The following is a 21899-nucleotide window of genomic DNA, read 5'->3' on the forward strand; positions in this document are numbered from 1 at the left end:
GCTGCGTCAGTGTCACTGAAATTGCATCGTACCTTTTATTTAAAAGAAAGCCTTCATTCAGCACCCCAACCTCTTCCTTGCTACATTCTCTTTGTTCCCCTCTCCCAAACTCTGTTTCTCTTGGAATTTAACGCTCTGCCTTTGATGCAGTAACATAAGCTCCAGAATAGGAGCTAATGACAGTGAAGGCAGTGTTGGGGTCACTTTTCTTGACAGAGCTGTTTTCCCATTGTCATGGATCCATATCTTCCAATGACCTGCCTTCTCTTCCATAAAGTGAAGGATTACAAAAGGACACTAGCACCTCGAGGCCAGAGATGACATCTTGTTCATCTGTATATTCTTAACACCGAGCAATTTAGGGCATACTGGAAGCCTTCAGTAAGTGTTTCTGAAAAGATAAGAAAGACAGTAAAAGACAGACAGACAGATAGAATCACTGCTATACAGATAGCACCCTGAGCCCCTCGTGTAGCAGTAGCCTGTAAAATCATCTTTGAAAGCACAGTATATAGTCGGAAAGCACTGAGCCAATTTATGAGACAGGGCATTGCGTATTTCTCTTTTTAGAATGGTAACAAGTGACTTTTTGTCCTTAGTTTTCTAAGACAATGCAATGTGATAAAATGATATGCCGTGCAACAGAAAAATCTGGTGGAAATCAAGTCCCATCTATGCTGAGCAGAGTGAAGTCAGTTTCTTAATCTGAGTGCTGGTCACTGTGAGAAGTGTTTGATAATGTCTGAGACAGGCCTTCTGGGTTTGTCGTTAGCTTGAGGCTTTGCTTAAAAGAGTAACTAACTCCACCTTGTTAGTTGTTCTGCCATCTTCCACTTCATATGTAACATAAAAGTAAAAGCATTCTTGCAAATATGCTTTTTTTTAAAATGGCAAAATTCCTCCTCCCCCCCAAAAAAGTAAAAGCTTTCTAAATTTCATTATGGAACATCCTGCCTGTTCCTCGCTAAAATCACAGACACACGAGTCATATCCAACCTTCAACTAATGGTAAGGGGGAGTGCCACTTCCAGTACGTAGCTCCTATTGGACTAATCTTCCCTCAAATAACAACCAGTCTGCACAAAATATTTTTTAAAAGTTTTTGAAACACTGGAGCATGACCCAAAGCTGGAAGACTTTGGAGGGGAGTGGATGCTTGAAGAGAACAGCAATGAGTAGGTTTCCCATTTTTATGGCTTTTGTCCCAGGGCAGCCCCAACAGGGTAGCTAAAACCCTATTAGAAAACCTGCAGTCTTACTGGCTTGAACAACCAGAGGCCAGAGTTTGGGATAAACAGCCTCTGGAAAGTAAGAGGGAAAATTCTAGAAAAGAGGGCCCCAAGTTCTTGGTATGAAAGCTCTGCAAATCCCTGGCTGACAACTGAACCACGCATGCGTAGACCAGACTCCAAGCAGGCCAGCCAAGGCTCCAAGAACTGACTAGGTGGGACTTTGGAATGGTGGTGTACAGAGCTCAGCTGACCCTCTTCCCAGTGAAACAACCATTTAAATGGGAAAACTATATATATAAACTGAATAACAAAGTCTCTGAAAATTTCCCTAAAAGCATACAGCAAATAGAGAACCATTTGTTCAGGAAAATCTACATGTTAATAAGCAAACAGAGCCTGCGGCATTTGAGCCACAGCCCTATCCCAGCCCACTCCCACACCTCAGCTTCACGTGACAGCAGCTCTCCTCCAGGCTATCTGCCCTGGGTGAGTGCAGTCAGGAAGGGACGGGCTCCTACTGTATGTAGGGCCCTGCCCCAGATAGGACAGGCTGAGCATCCCAGGGTTCCAATGGCCCCTGTTACGGCCTGCTCATAAGGGTACAGGTTCCAATGGGAGGGGCAATCTGAGAAGATCAGGGGCTACCATCCTCCCCTCCCAGCACCTACTCTTAAGAAGGCGTGCTACTCTAGGGGAAGCAGGACACTTCCAGCTCCCAGGGGAGAGGCACGCTCTGTGCATTGGTAGCTCAGCAGCTCTGCCTGAGGGGACTGACTTTGGTACCAAGAATGGAGAAATCTGTGTCTAAAGGGATTGTCAAAAACAATAGAGATCTTGGTGGCAAGCAAGTAAGAGGGGACTGGTAGCTCCATGATACTAGCAACAAAAAAGCAAAATGGCACATCAGCCAGAAGTTTAATAGAGAGACCCAGGGAAAGAGACAGCTAAGAGGAGCACTCCTGGGGTCCCACTTACCCCTGGGGGTCCATAAGACTGGGCATGGAATGGGTTGCACCGACTCAGGAGCAATCAGAGTGGGATGTGGGGAAGACTTGAAATCATTCTTCAAGCCATACACAGATCATCAGCAAAGAGCAGAAGTCTTATTAGCTGAAAGGGCTCAAGCAGAACCTCTGACCAAACACTGGCTGAACATACAGTATAACCACGTTCAAAGAACTAAAGAAAACCATGTTTAAAGAATTGAAGGAACATGTGTGATAAAAATTACTCATCACGTAGAGAATACCGCTAAAGACATGAACATTATAAAAAAGAATCAAGAGGAAGATGGGCACGGATGTTAGCTCAGGGCCAGTCTTCCTCAGCAAAAAGGATTGGCAGCAGATGTTAGCTCAGGGCTAATCTTCCTCAAAAAAAAACAAAAGGAAGAATCAAGTGGAAATTCTGGAGTCGAAAACTATTAATAACCAAAATGAACAATTCACTAGAGGGGCTCAACAGTAGAGCTGAGTTGGGAGAAAAAAAAAATGAGTGAACTTGAAGATAGATCAATGCAGATTATGAAATTTGAAAAACAGAGAAAAAAGAATGAAGAAAAGTGAACAGAGCCTCAGAGAAATGTAAGACACCATTAAGTGCACAAACGTATGCGTGATGGGAGTGCCAGGAGAGGAGAGAGAAAAGGGACAGAAGAAGTATCTTAAGAATTAAGGGGCTGAAAACTTCCCCAAATTTGATGAAAGACATTAATCTAAAAACACACATCCAATAAAGTCAACAAACTCAAAGTAGGAAAAATGCAAAGAGATCCATACCCAAACACATCACAGTCAAGTGCTGAAAGCCAAGGAAAGGGAGGAGTCTTGAAAGCAGTGCACTGCGATGTGAGGGGCGCACTCGCCTCAGGAGAGTCTGTCGTTTGAGGCCAACCACACACAAAACTCTACCCCGGCTCTACCCATCTCCTTGGTCAGCTGGGAATCACTCTATTGAACGATATTTCTGAGCGGCTTCAAAATAATACAGTTCTATGATAATCCTTTTTATTAAGCAAGTCTTGTTATTAAATTGTGAAAAAAAAACATAAATAAAAGTGCAGAAAATGAATGTTAGCATGTAAAACTAAACTGTGGAGGTGGAAGTCGGGATAGTGAATACCTCTCTGCATGGGAAGGGACATGAGGAAACCTCCTGAGATGCTGGAAATATTGTATATTATGGTCGGCAAACTATGGCCCATGAGCTAAATCCTGCCCACTGCCTGTTTTCTTTAAAAAGTTTTGTTGGAACACAGCCACACCCTTTCATTTACACACTGTATGGCACACAGGCCTAAGATTCTTACTATCTGGCTCTTTATAGACAGTTTGCCAACTCGTGATCTATATTTTGATCTGGGTAGGGGTTACATATTTAAATATATATAAATTCACTGAGCTGTATAAGATTTTTTAAGCTTCACAGTATTTTATGATACCTCAATAAAAATAAATTAAAAATACATGTTATACTTTTTACAGTTTCCTGTACTGGACAGTTATTTTAAAGCTTGTCTTTTTCTTTAAACACAGCGAGCAAACTTGCTTGATCTTTACCTGATTTTTCTAACACGCGAACACTTTGGGCATCAGTCTCCACCGCCTGCTTTCCTGCTGCATCTCATGCTTGGTACTCATGCTTCTCATGCTTCTTTGCAGGCTTGGGTAATTTTGACTTGTGATAATCACTGCCTTTAAAACATGATCAGTGGGTGTTTCCTGAGGCTTAGAATGAGCGCATCTTCCTGCAGAGATGATTCCCGTTGTCTGTGGCATGCTGGGAGTCCCATGAGACTGGAACTACTTCCCAGTCACTGCCTCTCACCATCCCGGCGAAGTAAATTTTGACCACAAATCTGCACGAGGGCCTGCTTGCTTGCTTCCTGCCTCCACCGCCCTTGTCTCTTCTTCCTTTCCCTTTCCTGTTCTTCCTTCCTATTTTCCTTTTCTTTCTTCTCTTCCTGCCCTCTTCTCTTCCTTCCTTCCCTCAGCAGGGCAGGTTTACTTCTAACTCACCTTTACCCTGTGGGCCTCTCTTTGGGCTCGCAGCTGTTAAGGGCTCCTATCTTGGGGTCTCTGGGCTTTGACTTCTCTCTCCTTTACATCAGTCACATGAACCACGGCTCAGTTTCCATTCCATTTAGCATCAAACTAAATGGCCTACTTCTCCAAGATCTTGTGTTTTCTTAGATTTTTGCCTGTCAGCTCTCCAATGCTTTTATGGATGCTTTTCTTAAACGTTTTTTCCAGCAGAATTGTTCCTTAAAGAAGTCAGAGTGAACTTTTTTCTCTAATTTTGAGCGTAAGAAAACCTAACTATAAACATTGCATTAGTTAATTCCTCTTTGTGACATTCTACAATGTTGAGACTTACAGTGATTTTGTCTTCAGATGTTCCTTGACTTACGATGGGGTTATGTCCTGATAAACCCATCATAAGTTGAAAATATCATAAATCAAAAATGCATTTAATACACCTAACCTACTGAACATCGTAGCTTAGCCCAGCCTACCTTAAATGTGCTCAGAGCACTTACATTAGCCTAGAGTTGGGCAAAATCACCTACACAAAGCCTATTTTATAATAGACTGTTGCGTATCTCATGTAATTTATTGAATACTGGACTGAAAGTGACAAACAGAATGATTCTCTGGGTACAGAATGGTTGGAAGTGTATTGGTTGTTTATCCTCGTGATTGTGTGGCTGACTGGGAGCTGTGGCTTGCTGCTGCTGCCCAGCATCATGAGAGAGGATTGCACCACACATTGCTAGCCTGGGAAAAGATCAAAATTCCAAATTCAAAGTACAGTTTCTACTGAATGCAGATTGCTTTCACACCATCATAAAGTCAGGAAATCATAAGTTGAACCGTTGTGAGTCAGGGACCATCTGTATTTCAGTTTCTTAAGCTTTGATGTAAATGCATAACTATCTTGTAGAATAAATTATCTATTTAGGGGCTAGCCTGATGGCATAATAGTTAAGTTCACGCACTCTGCTTCAGCGGCCCAGGCTTTGCAGGTTTGGATCCTAGGTATGGACCTAGCACCACTTGTCAAGCTGCGCTGCAGTGGCGTCCTACATAAAATAGAGCAAGATGGGCACAGACGTTAGCTCAGCTACAATCTTCCTCAAGCAAAAAGAGGAAGACTGGCAACAGATGTTAACTCAGGGCCAATCTTCCTCACTAAAAAAAAATACACATATATATTTAAACTTTGCAGTAATATTTAATACTGAGGACATTGTAAAATTCTTAATAAACTAGTGTACCTTCAACCAAAACCATGAGAATCCAGTCACTGAAGTAACCGGAAGCAGTTTCCCTTAAGAGGCAGTCACCTTGCATAGCCCTTGAACACAGCAAGCAGCTCAGTAAATGTACCTGCTGGGATGCGATGACCCCTGAACTAGCTGGCTACTACTGTCTCAATATTTTTCTTAGTGACAGCTTAATCTCTGGAAAAACTTTAAGGGAATGTCTGCAAAAGACCTCAGTGCTGTTGGTGGAGCAGACCTTAGACACTAGCAGAGAAATCCTTGTCATCGACATAGGAGAAGCCAGGGTATATTTAGAACACATCATTGACTTTCTACAAATGGACACAATCCAATCTGTAGGCAGAGGGCTGTCCTCAAGTCATAAATCAGCCTAATAAACCCTAATTCCCTTTGGAAAAAAAATTTAAAACATTAGCTATAGTAAAGCAGAATAAATGCAGTATTAATTTGGGTATCAATTAATCGTATTACTTTAGAAACTTAAAATACATAAAGTATAAAATCAATTCTCAGTCATCTTTAGTGATGCTCCCTCAGACTTCAGGGCACCTCTCATTTTCTGCCTGGCTATTAAATGACAGACTAAGGGGTCTCAGGGATAAGTATAAGGTAGAAATACAGAGAAATAAGATCTAGAAGAGACTTAAGATCAGTGTGGAATCCACCTGCTTGACAGAGGAGGAAATAGAAGCCCAGAAAGAATAAAGCTCACTTTATTAGAGGCCAACACACTAGAAGCGAGGTCTCCTGAGTCCTAGCCCGTTGTCCTTCCTGAGGGAGATCTGACAGCAGTGCAAAACCAAGCGCTACGAAGTTTTATAGTACTTACATCTCTTCTCTCCATGAGCCAAGTTGACAGTCCTTATGAATAACTGCTATTCTAAAAGCTGGCACCCTCACACACTATTCCCAGGGTGGAGGGGTTTCATCTCTGGGTTAATAGAGAAGAACAAGAGATCTAGGTTTTAGTCACTCTTCTGCCACCAAATCACTGCATGCCTTTAGAGAAGTCACGTTCTCTCTGGGCATCAGTTTCCTCTTCTCTAAAATCAGAGTGCTGGATTAGAGTGTGCTTACAGTCTGAATAACCTCTACTGGGAAAGAATGAGAAAAATCCATCATTTGACTGCTTGATAAGGTTAAGGGAGAACATTAAATCTAAAATAAAACAAACAGTATTTTCTTATAGGTAGAGATGATTATGGAGGAAACGCCACTTCTGAATACATGAGTTTTTCTGAAACACTGAAAAGGAAAGGTCTGGGCAATGCACAGGCCGATGTGTCCATGAACTAGGAAACTGACCTTTCTAAGGGTGCCAGAAGGAATATAGAGAGATTAACAAATAAGTCTCTATTACGAAAATAAGAGCAGGGTAATGTTATCCCCAGACACCTATTAGCAGTTAAATAATTAGAAGCATATGAATTTAAAAATCTCCCAGGTTCTGAGGGGATCTTCTAAAAGAAAAACCCATTCTCTGTTTTTGGTTGGTTTCCTCAGGCATCAAGGAATTAAAAACATAACTAGTAAACTATGTAGTGCACAGGATACTGTGACTTTAATTATTAAAAGTTCTTCAGATTCCTTCTCAAATGATTTGAATGTTTAGACTTAATCGATTGGGATTGATAAAAGGATACAGCCCCTTGAGGGCAGGGACCGTGTCTTATTAGTCCAACTCCTTATTTAAGATGTGAAAGACAGTAAACACCTGTTGAATGAATGTTTGTCCAGGGAATTTGTTTGGTTTACTTGATTAAGAAAATAGAGAAAAACAGGGGCTGGCCCTGTGGCCAAGTGGTTAAGTTCGCACGCTCCGCTGCAGGCGGCCCAGTGTTTCGTTGGTCCGAATCCTGGGTGAGGACATGGCACTGCTCATCAAACCACGCTGAGGCAGCATCCCACATACCACAACTAGAAGGACCCACAACGAAGAATATACAACTATGTACCGGGGGACTTTGGGGAGAAAAAGGAAAAAATAAAATCTTTAAAAAGAAAATAGAGAAAAACAGACATTCTCTTTTTCATTAAAATGATAAAACTCCATATTTTTTAAGTGATATGACTTAGTAAAACTGGAAATGAGTGGAGTCCATAAGAATAAAAGCATAAGGAACTGTACGTAATCACCGTGCTCTGATAAAGTTGTTTCCCACATCAGTACAGGTAACAATTCTGCCACTGCTACACCTGTATACTGAAATTGAACAATTGAGTAAATGGATGGTGGATGGTGGGAGACAGGTGTCTCACTATTGGGGTGGGAAGTACAGACAAGCAAGCAAGGGAAGTCTAGAATGATCCATATGGTAACGGATTAGAATTGGAAACATCAGTATGAACTCATGTTTAGCTTACTAAAGATAGTTACGTACAGAAATATTTATGTGTAAATACAGGGGTTAGTATAGAACATACATTATCTCCGTGCTCTGTCAGTTGCGAAGGCCTAAAAGCAATGACACCCCAGTAGCAATGAGCACATCTAGTGCCTAGATCTTGCTTTCTAACACCATTCTTCAATAAAAGGAACCAGCGCTCCTTGGAGAAATGGCTGAGTCGAGGACTGGGGCAGGAAATCCACAAGATGAACCTGGACCATCTTGTAGTGCCAGAAAGTAAGGAAGTGCTCAAAAGAAACCACAATGATGAGGTAAATCAAAGGGACACAGGAGCCAACTCAAAGAGTTTTCAATGGCCAAAGTTAGAACAATTGAGCAAAAAAAGCATTCGATTATAACTCAAAGTTTGAGAGTCCACACTGACACAAATTATTAAATAAATAAAATGGGGGAGCACAGACAAATCTACTGCACAGAATTCTAAATAATTTATGTAGCTACTTGGCCCGCAAGGTGCAGCGTAACTCCCTACTCCTTAAGTGACTTCTTTCCAAAGAGTACAGTATGAAAAGGAAGAATAATTAACTGTGTGTTAACCTGACAAACAGTACCCCAGGTAACCAACATTCACCTCAAAAGTGTTGTCATGGTGATTGTTTGCACCCTTAATTTGTGAGGAAAGTGGCACTCTACCTGTGTGATCTTCCCCCCAAAACCCATGACCCCAGTCTACTCATGAGAAAAACATGGTGGACAATTCAAATTTGCGGACATTCTACCTAATACCTAACCACTATTCCTCAAAAATGTCAAGGTCATGAAAAGCTTAAGGCAAGTCTGCAAAACTGTTACAGCCGATTTGAGTCTAAGGAGGTAGGATAACTAAATGTAAGGTGGTATCCTGAATGGGATCCTGGGACAAAGGACATTAGGTAAAAACTAAGGAAATCTGAATAAAGTTATGGACTTGAGCTAACAATGTACCACTACTGATTTATTTCAATAAATGTACCATACTAATGTATAGTACTGATAGGACAAACTGGGTGTGTGGTATATGGAAATTCTACTACCTTGGCATTTTTCTATCAATCTAAAACTTCCCTAAAAGGTTTATTTTTTAAAATTTTAAAAGACTACACAGCAGGGCAGAATAGACATAACAGAAGGCTTGTTTCTATATTTATAAAAAATATCTCTTACTGGTATTTTATAATCCCCTAAGGTTTAATTACCAGTCAAAGAAATATAAATATTTTAGTTCAAATAGGCTAAAAGTACCAAAAAACGTGGATAATTTTACTAGAGAAAAAAATGTTTAGGGCTGTTATGTATTTGTTCAGTCAGTCAATTTTCTGTCTTTCTGACTAAACTGAATGCTTTGTTCAGTCTGAACACAGCTAACAAACAGCTTCCAATTGCTCTTAGAATCAAACCCAAAGTCTACCAGGATCTACACAAGATCCTACACCCTCTGCTCCTGCCTACCTTCTCTGCTGTTTTCGCTGATCTGAGTCACATGAGTCTTTCTGTTCTAAACGCCTCATGGCTTTCGCTTTGCCCTTCTCTGGTATCTCAGTCTCCTAGTGTTGGATAGCAAACATCCCCAACACTAAGTGGCTTAACACAAGCCTCATTCTATTCACTCAGGATTCTGAGTCAGCTATTTGGGCTGGTGTCACCTGGGACACTCGGGCAGCTAGTCACCTGGTAGCTAGAGTGGGGATGGGTGACTAACAGTCACATGTCTGGTGGTTGGTGCTAGCTATTGGCTGGAACATGTTTTTCTAGCCGGCTGTTTCACATGGCTGCAAGATGGGTCCAGGAGTGGGAGTAGAAGCTTTCATTTGAAACAAAGCAAATTACAAGACCAGTCCATATTTGAGCTGTGGGAAACAGACTCCACCTTGGATGGGAGGAGTAACAAAGAATATGTAGCCATTTAAAATCTACCACAAGCAGGATGCTTTTCCTGAAAACTTTCCATAACTATCTCCCCCATAATATAACCTCCTCAAAGAGGCCTTTCCCAACCACTATATTTGAAGTAGTGTCTCACCCTACCTACCTCATCCTTCATTACTTCATGACTCAGTTTGCTTTTCTTTCTGTCTTTACGATTATCCATTATTGCACTGAGCAGGAAATTAATTCACATCTTTATTTTTTCTGCCACAATAGGGAAGACAACCAAGTTTACTAATAACTGACAGAGTAGAGCACTTCAGTTAGTAAAAAGCACTTTAGCAAAAACAATCTAAACGGAAGTAAGATTTTTTTTTTCTGTCTCTTCTGTCTAGACAAAAAGTGAAGGATCTACTTTTTAAGTTCAAGGTAGAAAGTTACCCCAGGCTTTTCCAAGTTTAGTCATTTAGAGCTTCAGTCTCCAACATTAAGATACCAGCTTAGAAATTAACTTTTGTAAAATCACCCCAAACACAGATAATCCCTCAACTGAATCTCTGGTTTGTCCCAGGTTGTTAAGAAAGCTTACAGGGCCTAAGGTTTGGGGGACTTCTGTTTCCCTCCCTCAAAGCATACTGGCAACCAACACGTCAGTCTCTATAGCGGCAGGATATCCCAAACCCCAGGCCACTTTAGCACCCACCACTAAACAGCAGGGGCCCCAAGATGTGGCTGGACTACTGGGAGCACACCTGATCCCAATCACCCCAAGTGCAGAAGGCTGTACTAGAAAGAATAACACTTTTAGATAGCGTTTGCTCAAATAAAAAGAAATCAAGTCATTACAGAGTATTTTTCCATTTTATTTTTTTATGAATGACAGACCTACTCAATAATTTTATTCAGTTTATTTAAATAAGGATAAGGCTACTTAAAAGACTTTTTACATAGAAAAATGTACATTACAAGGTTAAACTTTCTGTACTGAATTACAAAACCTGCACAAGCATTTAATAAAAGAGCACACTTAAAAACATTTTGACCATTTTGTAGCCTCTAAAAATTACTGAAGTTCCACAGTAGTAAATAGAGGAAGCTCTTACACACATATGATTTAATCTACTGGCAGTTTTACTTAATGTAAGTTTTAAAAAGGTCATTGCTATTGAATGAGTCTCTAGATCAGTTTTAGAATCATCAAAACTTAAGTCAACCAAAATATTATTTCAAATAATAATTAAAATTCTGGAGAATTTTAATACTAGCAAAAATATTATGGCCTCCAAGTAATAGTTGAACCAGCTTTCCAAAGTGCCTTGTAGCTGTCTGGCTAATAAAGCTGTTTTGGTAAACTGTGCTGCCTCTACCGCCAGTGGGAAGCAAGGGAGTGCCCTGGTGCTGCAGGGTCTCGAGACTTCCCAGAATTCATGCAGCAGCCTACGATCCCTCAAATGGAAGAGGATTAGGGTCAGCCTCTTCACCCCTCAGGGCCAAGCAGTTAGGACTTGCAAACCTAAGCCTGAAGCTTAAGATCTACAGAAAGGAGGAAGAAGAGTGGAAGCAAAGAAAGTAAAAATATGGCAAAGGAAGATAAGAAAAAGGAAAACAGGGAACCAAAGAGAGAGAGAGAAAAGAACAAGTCCACCTGCCAATGGCAGAAAGTGGTAAAGTGCCTGTAACTACACCTCAGAAGCCACTCACTGACTCTAATGTCAATCATCTGCCTACCCCAATAATAAGAAAAGCTAGGCTTATCGGAATATAGAATCAAGAGCAACAATATTAACCCAGGTTAGTGAGTAAAGAGTATTCCAAAGTCGTTCGCCATTCAAATCCTGTCATTCTAACCTTTAAAGCACACCAAAACAACACTTCTGCTTCAGAGTTCAATCATTCAGCAGGCTTCATCATGTGAGGAAAGACATATCAGGACAAACTGTATGTATACACCTTGCGAAGGCACAGCACTCTAAGATGTTGCTATTATGTAATACACAGTACATGGTTTAGTGCTTCTCCACATTTCAAACTCAAAATAGCTCAATAATATGCTGCTATATGAGCACTGATTTTGAATGTTCATAATATAAACTTCAATTTGAAGCAACAATGTTACACAGTTCAGCTGTTATTACCAACCTACTCTGTAAGTTAAATATACAAATTAAAAATTAATTTTATTGAGTAACTAAAAATAAGTTTCCACTGACTTAAAACTGTCAAATGGCTAACTCTCTCTTAACTAAGAGAGAAATGCAGATAGAAGCAGAGGGGACAACTGAATATAAAATATAATTTGTCATTCTACCCTAAAATCTGCACTTTTAAAATCTCCTTAATATACAATTATGTATAGGATCACAGTTGTCCTTCAACAGAAATATTACATATATCAGCCCTGCAGATAACTATATATTTAACAATCTACCACAACATTAACAATTTAGCAACACTTAGTGTGTATCAATTGTGTCTTATGAGTACAGATTTACAGTCTGGATAAAGGCAGAATGGCTAAAAACTAGAGTTAAAATTTTAGTACAGTACTTACCTGCAAGGCTGAATTAATTTTTTGTAAGGCTATTCAATAGCTGAACTAAAATGCTCATTCAAACAAATCAAAAGAAGAATGAGACTCCTCTAAAAGTAGTGAAAAAGCAAACCCCAATTTGAAGATCAATCATACAAGGGAAAAAGTATAAACTATCCTTTGCGCTTGGTTAGAAATATATAGCAGAAAAGTGGACACTAGAACTAGAATATAAGGTGTACCCTATTTTCCCACTGACTTCCACTATACAAGTGGAATGAGAACACCACTTGAAGACAAACACAAACCCTTACTAGACACTTCTGTGTGTGTGTGACAGCTCTGTGGGAAGCTGTCCATACTGCACCAGCAGGTAGCCCCGTCCAGCTGGTACACCTCTCCTGTGCTGTCACTCTGTGCTGACTTCTGACTTCAGCATCTCCTCTCTGCCCACTCCAGGTCACACTGAGTTTTCCCCCCTCACTGCCATACTTCCTGGACTCTCTTAAGTTCTAGAATTCTATTCCACTCTTCCTAGTCTCTAAACTTCCTGCCATGAGGTACCACTTCTAACATGATTACTTCACCAGAAGATTTTACAGTTAGCTTCATTTTGAAAAGAGTAAGCTCCTAGGAGGGTGTGATACCTGAGCTCAGAGGGAGATCACAGACTGCTCATGAAAAGGGTAGGAGGGCTGCAGCAGGACAAGAACGTTCTCACCGGTGGACCAGGGGCGAGACTGGCCAGTCAACTCAGAATAAATTAATTCTGTCAGGACTTCAAGGAAAGGAGCAACAGCAAGCACTGATTTCCCTTTTGATTTATGGGAAGAAGCAATGCAAGCACTTAAAAAAACAGCAATTTTATCCACATATTCTAATAGTTTATTGGCAGCACTACAAATATGCTTTTCTTGGTGAACCTGGAGGATGAGTTTGGCAGTTTTTATTAAAATATTTTGAGGAACTGTTATCTTTTGCTTGGGAAAAGAAATAAAAATTGTGAACTACTGAAGTATTCGAGTTTTAAAAAAAAAATCTCAAATTCCCCCAAAGACTGAAATAGACTAATGAGGATAATTCCTAAAATTCATCAGATGCTTTGGACCAGACTTGCAGCTAATGATTTGACTAGAGTCAAGATAAATGACTTATACTAAGCCATTCGTTTAAAACAAATTCTTTCCTAATCAGGGCATGAAAGGCAAGAATTTTTTTAAAAAAGGAAGAGAGGAAAGGAGGAAAGGAAAGGAAAGACGAGACTATTTTTCTGAACCTAATTTTAAACCTCTTAAGAAAATTCTATAACAATCAGGATCTCTGTAAATACTGTCAGTATATGTGAAAGTGTTTGAAAAACTACAGTTACAATTATATTTACATTTTTGGAAACTTTCCTTCACGGCCATGTAACATGTTGTATCTTCCTCTTCGCTTCTGGGGGCTTCAGGTTATTCTGAAAGACATGAAGACAAATCAGTTTATACTTGCAGAAATATCAGAGAATAACTGAAATGGACATCTAAACCACCGAGGTGTACTACTAATATATGAATGGTAGATCACTGCTGCCATCTGGTGGGAAAAGATTTTAGGAGATGAGGGGAAAAAGCCAGCCTCCACTTCTTCTAGCTGTGGTTCTCAAAGGTTTGCGTATCAGAATCACTCAGGGCACTAACAAGCATGCCAAGCCTGGGCCTGATCCCAGAACCAATTAAACCAGAATCCAAGGAGGTGGCGGGGATGAGCCTCTGACTCTTGTTTGGGTTTTTTGGAAGTTCCTCCAGGTGATCCTAAGGCACATTTGATACCAAACCTCTTAATCTCAAATTCGTGTGCCCAATGCACAGCAAGCCAAACACTGAGACATGGGTGCTTGGAGACAGAGAAAGGCCCCATTCGAGTTTGCCAAGACAAGAAGGTGGAAGCATGGGTTCCCTCAAATCCACCTTAACAAGAACAAAAAGCAGGAGGAGTTTATAAAGCTAAGGGGCTTGGCAGGAGGAGCTTCAGACAAACAAAGGGTCACTCCGATAAGCCCCTGGGCAATCTGCAATGGCTGCTGGGGGCCAGCCATCTGGTGATCACAATCTCCCCAAACGCATTCTCTTTCTTCTGCAAAAGAAACTGAAATATCCTCGAGACCTGAATCACCCCTCAAGTTAAACAAGAAAACAGCAAATTGACAAGATTCATCTATGTCTGTGTCGGGAACAAGGGCAAAAGGCGATCATGTTCTTACTATCTCCAGTAACCCTCAGGAACGTGGCTCCACAGTTAAGAACCACTGACTGCTCCAGATCTGCTTCCTCCTTGCCTAGCCCATCTCCTCCCTCAACCTCACAATCTAAGATCTTAAAGCAAGAAAAGATTAAACAAACAAACAAACAAACAAATCACACCTCACTGAAAGAGTAAAATTCCCTTGGGGAGAAAAATGCTTTTGAAGAAAGTGACAAAAAAATCCTTGAGGCTCACTTCTTAGTGCAATATTTGAGGCCTGGATTATTCTTCCCACTCTTAGCTGACACGCTCCTCTTCCCCGCAAAGAAACTGTAATTGTACACTAGAACACAATACGGCAGGTTCCCCCAAGCTTCCTCTACCTGTCCAACGACAAGAATATCTGAGGGGTACAGGAGGCAAGTGGTAAATCCTAAGATTCTCGTGTGGTTTTAAGGTAAGTGCAAAACAGACAGACATAAGGTCAAGTTCTAAAAGGCTACTTAATGAATGTGCGACCCTGGACAAATTACTTAACATTCTGAGCCTCACTAACAAAGGAATATTCCTCTCTTTTAGTTCTAACATAGTTAAAGGATCTAAATGAGAAAAATCTAGGAAAAGTGCCTAAGAGATTCTCTCTTTTCACACATTTTAAGCAGAAATAAATTGAGTACATTTTAAAAAGCATGAGCTTATCATCATGGATTTTAAAATTCCAGGGTTCAAACACATGAGAAATGAGATGCAAAATTAAGACAGATCATTTAGGGGTTTAAGAGCAGCTTGTAGCACAGCCGACCAACCTCAGCTATGAGGCCAACTGCTCAGAAATTTCATTCACGTCTTTTATTAGCATGGAAACCACCCCTTACTCACCACGGCCTCGGCTTCTTCCTTAGGAGCAGCTCGCTTTAATTTTACTGGAGTAGTTCCAACAGGGGACAAAGGTGGCGACTTCACAGGGCCTGAAGAACTTTTCCTATGCGTTAAGTCATGGTTCTGTTTAGTGTCATTATTATTGTGTTCCATTTTATTGTTCATAGGCAAATTGGAAGACAAAATTAGGGGTGAAACACTTGAAGAGGAATTTGATAATTTTCGAAAGGCATTACTGGTAAAGCTTGCCTGAGGGGGAGGCTTGAGTCGCTCATTATCTCCATTCTCTGTCTTTTTCACTTTTATGCTTGTACTTGTTGAACTTCCATCAAATACAATGAGGGGTCTTTTCCTTAACCCGTCTACAGTGCTACTCCTGAAATCAATGAGATGAATTCATGAAAAAGACCATGTGTAATGGCAAACCAGTTCACTGAAACTCAAAATTAAAATAAAAGTGACCAAAACGATTTACTGATAAGACTAATCTACTGTATGTAGGACTACTGGAAATGAAATTTTCTGTTCACCCTAAGTGAAATGATAATTTTCTAGTGCTTTAAAGTTAAAAAATATTTATTGACAAGAAATGTAAAGTTACTTTTAATGTATACACAAGATAAAGTTACTTTTTAAACATCAACCAACCAACCAAACTTAGAACTTAAAACAGGACTATCCAATAACTAAAATTTTTTTTTAATTTTTAAAAATTACCATCTTTTTGATAGGGTTATCTTTGACCGTGTACCAATTATCATTTAGAAAGGATGATAAACTATAAAACTATACTAAGACTACCATAATGGCAGTCTGCAAACAATGAGGCAGAACATTCTATTTCCATTCATTAAAGGTCTCTAAAGTCAAGGCATTTGCTAAACTAACTGTAGCTGTAAGATTTGTATAATTTTAATTTTAAAATTTGGCAAGTCTTTCTATTTAGCTTCTGAGGACCTAATTTCCACTCATCATTGTAAAGATACACAAGAAAAGCATTCATTTATTCATTATACCTCAAGTGAAACAACAGATTAGTTCATGAAAAAAACCTTCTAATTAGGCGTGTTAAAAGAACTTGAGCAGCCAGTTATTAGGAAGAACACTTTTCAGCCTTGCTACCCAAAGTGTGGTCCAGGGACCAGCAGCATCAGTATCACCTTGGAAGCTTGTAGTACATGCAGAATCTGGGGCTTCAACCTGTACTGATTCACAACCTGCATTTTAACCGATTCTAGGTGACTGTCCAAATTCACCAATTCTTGGGTCACTTTGAACACCATTTGGTAGAAGAAGAAAAATAAGCTCACTGTACACCCACTAGCACTGCACAAGGGCAAGAGAGGGACTGAGAGCAGGGCTCATCAGCTTGTGGGCGTTCAACCTAAGGTTCAAGAGGCACGCTGAAATTTGAGAAGCACTGCACGTCACAACACTGCTCTGGAGCTCAGTTCCTCTATAGACAAAATAATAAGCGATTCAACAATTCCAGATGATCTCTTACATCCTTCCAGCTTCAATGCTCTAATTCAAGAGTCAAATTGTGATCTTTTAAAACACATCCAAAGACCCTTTCCAAAATGATATTGAGGGACTAGGAGGGACTGTCATAGCAAGTATAACAGTACTGAAAGGACAATGTGCTGGAACGTGCAGATCAAGCAGAAAACACTGCCTTACTAAGAGTCAAGAAAAGCAAACTAAGATATGTACAGCATAGGTTTATGAAAGTTACCACTAATACACAGCCTGCACCGATATGTAACTGTGAAGCTAAAATGACGCTCAATCTGAACCGAATGTGTTCCTGATCAAAGGTGAGACGGTACATGTATTTATTTTCCAAAAGACTATGAATACACATGTTGTATTCTTCAACTACTCTCATACTTGGGGAATAGTCTCCCTATTAATCATGAGTTTTTCTTCATAACTAGAGATAAAACCAGTAATCAACTCAGAGCTAGTGTTCTCTTCTCACTCCATCTTCTCCCACTCTCTCTAGTACACTGCCTCCAGCAGTAACTTAGAAACAGAAGGCTCTAAAAAGAAATTCAGTAATTAATCAACAGCATCCACTTCTGATAAAATAAGACACAGGAAAAGAAATAACTGGCTCACTTAGGGACCTTAGGACACTCTGCTCTCATTAACTTACCAACTACACTGATAAATCAAACGTAACTTTCTTTAAAAAGGAAATTCATTTGCTTGTGGTTTTATGAAAAATTTTCTGAAATTTAAAAATTTTTAATACTGTACCTGAAGCTACATGACAATCTCTTCATTTCTATATTATTCAAAGACCTTAGAGTCTTACTTGACTCCACTTTTTTCTCACAATTCAGCAAATCTTGTTGGCTTACCTCCAAAATACACCCAGAAGCCGACCGCCTCTTCCCAAGTCCTCCACCTCAGTCACCACCATCTACTGCCTAGATTACGGCACACCCCAACTGGTTTCCCTGTTCCCCTCCCCACACCTTAGATCACTGCTCAGTACGGCAGCCACAGTGAGCCTGTTAAAATGCACATCACATGGTGTCATCGCTCTGCTCAAAATCCTCAATGGGTTCCCATCTCAGAGGAAAGCCAAAATCCTTACAATGACTTAACCCAGCTGTATATGATGTGGTAAACAATCTCCCCACTCACCTCCAATAAACCTCTCTCCTCTACTCTCCACTCCAAGCCTCAAGGGCCTCTTTGCTATTCTTGGTATATCATGGGCACACTCCTGACCCAGGCTCTGGTATTCTGCCTAGAACGCTAACCTGCTCTCTACTTTCCACAGGTCTCTACCCAAATGTCATTTCTCAGTGAGGCTCTTCCTGGCCAGTTTACCTAAAATTGTAATCCTTCTCCCTGTTTTACTTTTCTCCTTAGCATTTATCACTGTGTGACATACCGTGTATTTCACTTAACTTATTATGTTTCTCCCAATTAAAATATGAGCAGGGGATTTTGTCAGTCTTATTCACTGCTATAAGCTCAGGGCCTGTTGCTCAATAGTTATTGAGTAAATGTATTTTTTTTTTTTACTTAAGTTTACCTGGAGAAAAAAAGAAAAGCACAACTGTTTAGTCACATGAGGTAAGATGAAAACCAGAACCACTGAAAAGTACCTTTTAGTCTCATTTTTTATCTCATGTTGTTCTCTTTTCTTTTCCATCATTTTCCCCCATCTATTCTTTGGCAAATCTCTCTGAGGCAATGGTATTGCATGCTGGACATAAAGATCAGTAAGATTGTCTTTGTTTATTCTCACGTCATTTTCAACAGGTATGTTCTTCTGTGGAAAAGGAAACAAAAATAATTTCAAAACAACATCCTTCATTTTAATAACTGACCACATACCTACCTAACGAGGGAAAATACTATTGCTTAAATAACAAATTATAAAACCGTTTACGCAATTATATACACGCTTAAGAGTCCTAAACGGTACTGCAGGAAACAGTACCATAAATAGGTTAAGCGCTGCAAAAGTTAGGTTCAGCCTCATCTTAAAGACAATGGTCGAGGGGCTGGCCACGGAGGGGCTGAGTGGTTAAGTTGAGCGCGGCAGCCCAGGGTTTCTCGGGTTGGGATCCTGGGTGCGGACACAGCACTGCTCATCAAGCCATGCTGAGGCGGCATCCCACATGCCACAACTAGAAGGACCCACAACTAAAAACATAAACTATGTACCAGGGGTCTTTGGGAAGAAAAAGGAAAAAAATAAAATAAAAAACGTTTTTAAAAAAAAAAAGACAATGGTTGTTATGTCCTCAGTGTTAACAAGGAATGTTGCCTGCAACTGCTCAGACAATGTACCAGACATGAAGACCATTTCTAGTAGCATCATCTTAATCTATGAAGCAAACTGAAAATGGGGTACTGCCTGGGAAAGCAGACAAAAGAAAGCTAACAATGAGAACAATCAGTACATTCTGTCAAAAAGTTATCTAAAGTGTTACTATCGGGATCAGATTAATGGGCTGGAGATCTCACCTTGTACATTGTTTCCCACGTTTCTCTACTGTGCTTCTTAAATTGAAGTTAACTACCAAGATTTCAAAAGGCCCTACAGATGGAAACTGCAATCCCCTTACTGATAATAGTAGAAACAACCTGCCCTTTGTGTTTTTACCAGTTCTTTCAAGTAGCTTCCGGTCACCGTCTAATCATCTCTATCTAAAAATCGCCTCATTCTCCCTCATTTTCCAATTTGTTCTCAACGTCATGGACAACATACAGCATAAGGCACAGGAGTCGTTACGGATACAGTTTGGATTTAGGAAGGAAAAGGAGAATGGAAAGTCTGAGAACCACCAAGTAAAAATCACTAAAATAAGCTACTCAGCAGGGGGGCTTGAGGAAATTAGAGAAAGGCACAGTACTGAGGTGAAAACAACAAAATATGCTACATAAAAGCCCAAGGAAACTTTCAGTAATTCTCTTTAAACGAAACAACACTTTTTTCGCCTACCATCTCAGGCCACATCAGCTGAAAAAGAGGAAGCGCTACACGGAGAGCCAGGAGCCCTGAATTCTCTCCTGGCTGCACCATTTACCAACGGCGTGACCTTAAACAAGTCACTTCACCCCTCTGGGACTCAGTTTCCCCATCTGTAAACGAGGGGAGAGTGTGGAAAATGGGCCATTTCTCCGATGCGTCCTGGGCGTGCCAGGCCCTGCCGACTACCCCTCATTCTGTTCTTCTACCAGTCCCTCGCTTCCGCCGGCCCCTCCTTACACACAGGCCGCGGGGGTCGCCCAGGACTCCTCTTTCCGAGCCAACAAAGACCCCCAAAAGATGACTCCTACTCCCCAGGAATTCCTGATATTCCGAGGGCGTCTCTTTTCCGGACAGGGGCGTGGGGAGACCTGGTGGGCCTGTGTGGGCTCGAAGGGGCACAATCCGGGCGGGAGGAGCGACGGCGGCGGGTGTGTCCACCGCCACCGAGGATTACTTGGGACGCGCTTAGGTCCGGGCCCCTTTCCCGGCAGGCCCACCCGCCCCGGCGCGCCCGACCTGCTCCAGGGTGAGGAGAAGGAACTCTTGGGACAGCAGCTCCGGGTGCAGCAGCAGCTCCGAATCCGTACAGCTGCGACCGCCCACATCCCCCGCCATCGTCGTCGCCAGGAGACCCCTGGCCGGCTACCCACAAGCCTCCGCGGAGGAAGCGTGCCGGAAGTGACGTACCGGGCGGGGACTCAAGCGTGTCGTCATGCTGGGTGCGCCGCGCATCCAGCTCCGCCTTTCGCGGCGGTTAGGGTGCTGGGCTGGCTGTCGCTGGGGGTTGCCCCCCCCCCACCCCCCACCGCGAAAGAAAGGAAGGAGGCGTCTCCCGGAGAAACCATTGGCGTTCCAAGTCTCGCAGGCAGAAAGGGAAAGGCGAAGGTCGCGGAGCCGGCTACGATTGATCGCGCTCCAGTGACATCCAGTGGCGGAGGCCAAAGGGAGCCCAGGGGCAGCCTCGCGGGCAAGAGGCGGGGAAGGCTAGACATTACCCTACGTATGGCCCTTGTCATATCTCAAATTATCTTGGTTTTCTAAATGTAAGCTGTGTATTGTTTGTTTCCTAATTCTCCTTCAATATGATGTAAGGCCAGGGACTTTATTCCCTGTGACCCCAGTGCCTCACAGGTAATAGGCACTCAAGTGTATGTTCCCTGAAATAATACTCAGAATTAACTGCTCACATATGAAAATAATAACAGAAAAAAATAATAATAACAGGCAGAAACGCTGGTGACAACAGCCAGGTGTTTGCTAGACACTTGTTGTGTGCCAGGTACTGCGTTTTATATGGATTATCTCATTCCTCAGAACAGCCCTATGAAGTATGTATTAATTACTAGGACGCTTATTTTTCAGGTGAGGAAACTGAGGCAGAGAGGGTGATTTACTCAAGATCGGAGAATGAGGAAGTAGTGATACTGACATTCAAGTACTTTTTCTCTGCACTGACAAATAAAAATGGCAAGTAATAGGATATATTGGAGTATATGAGGAAGCCATTTTGTGTAAACCTAATTAGGCCTGACCTTGTCTTTCCAAAAGGGCGTGACCGAGTTGAGCACGCATTGTATATCTGCTTTAGAGATTCCCTATGGCAAGAGCAAAGGCCTTGAGATAAAGGTGCAACTCCCCTCCCCCTCCCAACATTGGTATTTCTTTAAGGATTAAGCATCGTTCCTTAGGCTAGGAACTGATTGCTGCGCTCACCTGTGACCACCCAGCTCAAGACAATAGACTTGCCTCCTGCTACGCCCTCTGAGAGAGCAAACCCACTACCTGCTGTGTCCATCAAGGGCTGTGCTGACAGGGCAATCTCGTGACTATTGTGGGAGGGACACTTCAATCATATGTGAAACGTCCTGTATGGGGGTATATAACCACTCTGTATACCTCACTTCTTTGGTGCCCTCTCTTTCTTCGGAAAGAAAGGCCCCGGGCCATGGTCCTCAGATTTCAGCTCAGAATAAACTCACCCAAATTTTCATTTATA

General features: G+C 41.4%; 1 protein-coding gene across 4 annotated transcripts; it reads right to left on the reverse strand.

The window, feature by feature from the left end:
• Positions 1 to 37: 37 nt before the first annotated feature.
• C6H2orf49 (chromosome 6 C2orf49 homolog) lies at positions 38 to 20583 on the reverse strand. 4 transcript variants are annotated; one of them, XM_070511552.1, is made up of 6 exons: positions 20420 to 20583; positions 18528 to 18694; positions 15652 to 15778; positions 15403 to 15525; positions 13682 to 13756; positions 38 to 391 (listed from the first exon to the last, which is right to left on the reverse strand). In XM_070511552.1, exons 1-5 carry the CDS (start codon positions 20516 to 20518, stop codon positions 13700 to 13702), a joined length of 573 nt encoding a protein of 190 aa, XP_070367653.1. In that variant the 5' UTR covers positions 20519 to 20583; the 3' UTR covers positions 38 to 391; positions 13682 to 13699. The 4 variants fall into 4 exon arrangements, with proteins under 4 accessions (XP_070367653.1, XP_014699032.1, XP_014699033.1 ...); XM_014843546.3 differs by having other exon boundaries at positions 15403 to 15778; XM_014843547.3 differs by lacking the exon at positions 38 to 391 and having other exon boundaries at positions 10613 to 13756; positions 20420 to 20582.
• Positions 20584 to 21899: the final 1316 nt, after the last annotated feature.

The sequence above is a fragment of the Equus asinus genome, chromosome 6 (genome assembly GCF_041296235.1).
Source record: "Equus asinus isolate D_3611 breed Donkey chromosome 6, EquAss-T2T_v2, whole genome shotgun sequence".
NCBI lineage: Eukaryota > Metazoa > Chordata > Mammalia > Perissodactyla > Equidae > Equus > Equus asinus.